The sequence below is a fragment of the Musca vetustissima genome, unplaced genomic scaffold, assembly GCF_032173495.1.
Source record: "Musca vetustissima isolate MV318-11 ecotype Yass unplaced genomic scaffold, APGP_CSIRO_Mvet_v1 utg324889, whole genome shotgun sequence".
Lineage (NCBI taxonomy): Eukaryota > Metazoa > Arthropoda > Insecta > Diptera > Muscidae > Musca > Musca vetustissima.
In genome coordinates this window covers 20,852-25,553 of record NW_026879292.1, presented here as the reverse complement: position 1 = coordinate 25,553, position 4,702 = coordinate 20,852, and the positions used below count along the sequence as shown (strand labels likewise).

General features: G+C 36.1%; 1 protein-coding gene across 1 annotated transcript; it reads left to right on the top strand.

The window, feature by feature from the left end:
• Window positions 1–693: 693 nt before the first annotated feature.
• On the top strand, window positions 694–3,493 carry LOC133324108 (nuclear hormone receptor HR96-like). The gene is made up of 4 exons (XM_061532993.1): window positions 694–766; window positions 2,742–2,947; window positions 3,012–3,224; window positions 3,293–3,493. The coding sequence occupies exons 1-4, from the start codon at window positions 694–696 to the stop codon at window positions 3,491–3,493; spliced, it is 693 nt and encodes a 230-aa protein (XP_061388977.1).
• The last annotated feature ends 1,209 nt before the right edge of the window (window positions 3,494–4,702 follow it).

Below are 4,702 nucleotides of genomic sequence, written 5' to 3'. Positions count from 1 at the left end.
GTGCAAAGTTTGGTTCAATCCGAACTTTCCATTCGCTTCATATCGGATTTATAAATATTAAAAATTTTACAATTAAATATACAAAATATATTTTGTATTACTCCAACAATCGATTTGATATAATAAATGCCATTATTAATCCACATTTTCTCATATACTGCCAACAGATACCAGTCTTCTTCAATAACGCCTTTCGAAATCGTATCATTCCCCATGTTTTGAATTTTTATTTCAAATATTTATCAATTTTAAAAATTATTATATCTACTAATTCTAGAAATTTCTGGTACCATCGGACCTTTATTTTCGATATTAAGGATGTTTTTCCCAATGAAAGGTGCACTGTAAAAATTTTTACCAATTTAGATAGATTTCTTAATTTTATTTGTTTCCACAAATTGCCAAATAAAATATGCCACTTTAAATATGTGGCCACTTTTAAGTCCATGTTTTTTTTTTGCACAAAAACCGTTATTTATGGAAAGACTGCTGGAAATAATTTTCTTTCTTCACACTAAATCTCTATATATAACGGGAGTCTCATAAGTCCCAGTCTCCGCTTCGACAGCCAACTGTCTGAGAAGTCTCGCGACGTCCCTACCGGCCATGGAGGTGGAGTTCGGATCCCCAACCTCGCCAGGGTTAACACCCCTACTCATCATCTGGGAGGACTCACTTTGCTGATGAGACACCATGATAGCTACGGTGTTCGTCACCGTAGTGCTAATCACTGTGGTTTCCATGATGTCTTCCTTGGCTGACAAGGGTGAGTCGTCCCAGAGTCACGTCATCGAGAGTCACATGATTTGAGGTAAAAGAGAGGTCTAGGGGATGAGGTTGGGTCATCAACATGGGGGTTCTTTGAAGTCTGAGTTCGACACTGAGGGGTGCCTAGGCAGCCACACAGGCATCAGTCGAAAAATAGCATACCATATGATTTTAGTGAGGGATTGAGGTCGACCATGGCATCAAGCCTCCGTTCTAATACAGTCGCGGCCCTGACTGCAAACCGTAGAACACTGATGAGCACGAGGTCGCATGACATCCCAGCGTTAGGGGGGTCACTTTAAGAGGAAGTCACCCAGACCTTTGAGATGGGTATTTAGAGGCTCCATTCTCGCTTCATCAGCTCAGGGATCATAGGTCATTTCCTCTCCCTTTGAACCCGCTGATTGTCCGCGACTGCAGGATGCGCCGATGGTTTATCTGCCGAACTATTCAAGACCGGTGGTTAGATGCTGGTCAGGAACATGCACCAGCTCATTTTTACAATTTGACTAGAGAAATGCATGCCCAATGATTGGAACCTCAGCATACTTTGTCCCGTAAACAAAAAAGATGACAAGACAATATGTGCCAACTATAGAGAAATAAGTCTCCTTCCCATTGCATATAAAGTGCTATCTAGCGTGATGTGTCAACGACTGAAGCCAATGGTCAATGGCATTATTGGACCACACCAATGCGGCTTCAGGCCTGGCAAATCCACCACTGACCAGATTTTCACTCTGTACAACATATGTTACTCGCCTACGCCGACGACATCGACATAATGGTTCGAGCATTGCTAGCGGTAACAGCCACATTTGAATGAATTGAGAAGGTGTCTGCCAAAGTGGGATTGGCAGTAAATGGCGAAAAGACCAAGCTGATGGTATCAACGCGCAAGTCATCCAGTAGACTCGGACCAATTGTGGAACTCGAAAACTACAGCTTCGAGGTAGTGAACGATTTTATATACCTAGGTACCGTCATACAGAAAATTAATAACATCAGCTTTGAAATCCGGAGGAGAATAGTGTTGGCAGCGACTACGTTGGCTATGCCACCTTGAGAGAATGGATGAAAATGCCCCCAGCTCAAAAGGCATATAAAAGCGAGCCAAGTGATGGTTCACGCAGAAGGGGTTTGCAACGAATCCGATGGAAAGATCAAGTAGAAGACAACATCTCGAAAAATGATCTTTCAAATTGGATGAGATGCGCACAAGACCGACGCGCCTGGATTTTTTTAAGCTCGGCTTATAGAACAACCGTTCTGCCATAAGCCAGCTATGTAAGTAAGATCAAGTCCGAAGATGGGACCCATTGGTCCACTCCTTCTGGTACCTCCCCCATACCTGTCAAAATTTTTAATATTTATAAATCCGATATCAAACCAACAGAAAGACCGATTTGAACTAAAACTTGGCACAACCTAGTATTTTTACCAAGTCCGAAATTGGGACCCGTCTGTCCTCTCTTCTCACCACCCCCAAAAAGGGTCGATATTATATAAACTTGTAAATTTTATTTGAAGCTAATTTGATCAACATTAAATCCGAAACCTCCTTGAACATATAGCTTATATAAAAAAATAATAAAACCTATTTGTAACTCTGAAGAAGTCCGAAAACCATAGGTTGAGAGTATATATCTGCCGGCAACACCGATTGACACTTTTCCACTTGTTTATATTCGGTTGGGAAAAAAGTCCATTATTTTTTCGGCAGATGAATGTACCGATATATTTCTCGTAAAGTATCGATCAAACAATTTCAGATTTATGCTCGTTGGAAGGGTGACACTTCGCCGTAAAAAAAAATATTTTGCTGTTTTTTGTTTGGTGCATTCACAGTATTTTTAGATGGTTTTTCGAGCTGATACTGAACAATTTATTAATTTTTAAGTAAACACATTTCCAGTAAAGACATTTTCTAAACTTGTAGAATTTTTCCCCCATATAAAAACATTTACAGCCAGGTGATAGTAATCAGGATCCCAAGTTATTACAAGTCATCAATTTAACTGCCGTTGCTATAAAACGTCTAATTAAAATGGCCAAAAAGATTGCCGCTTTTCGTGATATGTGTCAAGAGGATCAGGTGGCCTTATTAAAAGGTGGATGCACAGAAATGATGATTATGCGATCGGTGATGACATATGACTATGATCGCAATACTTGGAAGGTATTATAACATCTTTCAGATTTCTTTTGAGTGAAAATTAATTAATTTTTTTTAACAAAATTAGATACCCCATACCAAAGAAGATATGTCCAATATTAGAGCTGAAGTTCTGAAATTGGCCAAAGGCAATGTATACGAAGAGCATATAAAATTTATAAGCACATTCGATGAGAAATGGCGCATGGATGAAAATATCATATTAATAATGTGTGCCATTGTATTGTTCTCACCAACAAGGCCGCGTATTATTCATTCCGATGTCATCAGATTGGAACAGGTGAGTTTGTTTACGCAGCTCGTCATTTGTTTTTATTAAAAATTAAATAATTTTTTTAATTATTCTAGAATTCCTATTATTATCTTCTGCGAAGATATTTGGAATCTGTTTATCCCGGTTGCGAAGCCAAATCAGCGTTTATAAAACTAATACAAAAAATATCAGACGTTGAACGTCTGAATCAATTTATTATTGGTGTCTATTTAAATGTAAATCCATCACAGGTTGAACCTTTATTAAGAGAAATATTCGATTTGAAAAATCACTAAAACCCAAAATTCATATTGTATTTATTGTTGTTATTGTTATATACCACACATGTCCTTTTATATTAACTTTTTTTAGTTTTAAATATATATGCTATCTATCTTTAAAATATTTCTAAGCATCAAATGCTCTGCAATGCCTATAATTTAATTATTTTTTAATTGTACAACAGAAAAATAGTATTAAAAATTAAATGTTTTTTTCTTTCGTTAGTGTTTATTTTGTACTTGTGATAAATGTACAAAACTGTTAAAGAAGTAACCTAAAAAAATGTGTATAACAAATAGCTATCTTTCTATCTATATATAAATATATTTACACACGTTATATGATGTATGTCTACAAAAAGAAAAGAAAAAATGCAAATATTTTATTTATCTAAAATTAATTTTACTGTGCAATAAGAAATATTTTAAGGTTATATATCAAACAATAAAAAATTGATATACGATTTTGCTTTAAAATAAAAATAAAAAACAAAACTAAATAAAGTATGGAAAACCTCCATAAGAAAAAATTACTTTATTTTAGAATTCGTGTGCATTTAACTTAAATACTAGCAGTACAATTTGAAAAAAAAATACTCAATATACAAAAAATACCCCATAGAACTGTGGAACGCCGTTTAATTTGGAATAACACGAGTTGTACTCTGAAATAACATCAAGACTTCAAAATGAATATATACATCAAGTCTGTGGATTCGTTGAAGATTTTCAAATGTTTGCTCTGCTGTTTTTTCTTAATAAATTTGTTTTTGGTTTGAAATGATGGAAGGTTGCTTTCAAAATTAAAACGAAGACATGTGAATCTTGGCTTGTCCACATGCTCACCAAGTTCGAAGATGGGGAATATCGGTCCACTTATTGTGGTACCTTCCCCACAAAATGGTCAAAATTGTGCTAAAAATAATTTTAAAATATCATGCGAACAGACTATGCGATTTGAACGAAACTTTTTACAACCTCTTAGCTTTACTAAGCCGTGATCAAGTAGGATCCTCCCCACAAACGGGTCAAAATTTTCAACATTTAAAAATCCAATATCAGGCGAACGGACTATCTGATTTGAATTAAACTTTGCACAACCTATTATCTTTACCAAGTTAATAGCCTAGGGACCCATTGGTCCACTCCTTCCTCCCCCACAACGGGTCAAAATGTTCAATATTTATAAATACAATATCAGGCGAATTGAATGCCCGATTTGAA

Bases quoted from the DNA above. Each gene is read 5' to 3' on its own strand.
- LOC133324108 (XM_061532993.1), top strand. From the start codon at position 694: ATGATAGCTACGGTGTTCGTCACCGTAGTGCTAATCACTGTGGTTTCC. The intron at 2,948-3,011 runs GTATTATAACAT...TAACAAAATTAG, and splicing joins ATGATCGCAATACTTGGAAG to ATACCCCATACCAAAGAAGA. The intron at 3,225-3,292 runs GTGAGTTTGTTT...TAATTATTCTAG, and splicing joins ATGTCATCAGATTGGAACAG to AATTCCTATTATTATCTTCT.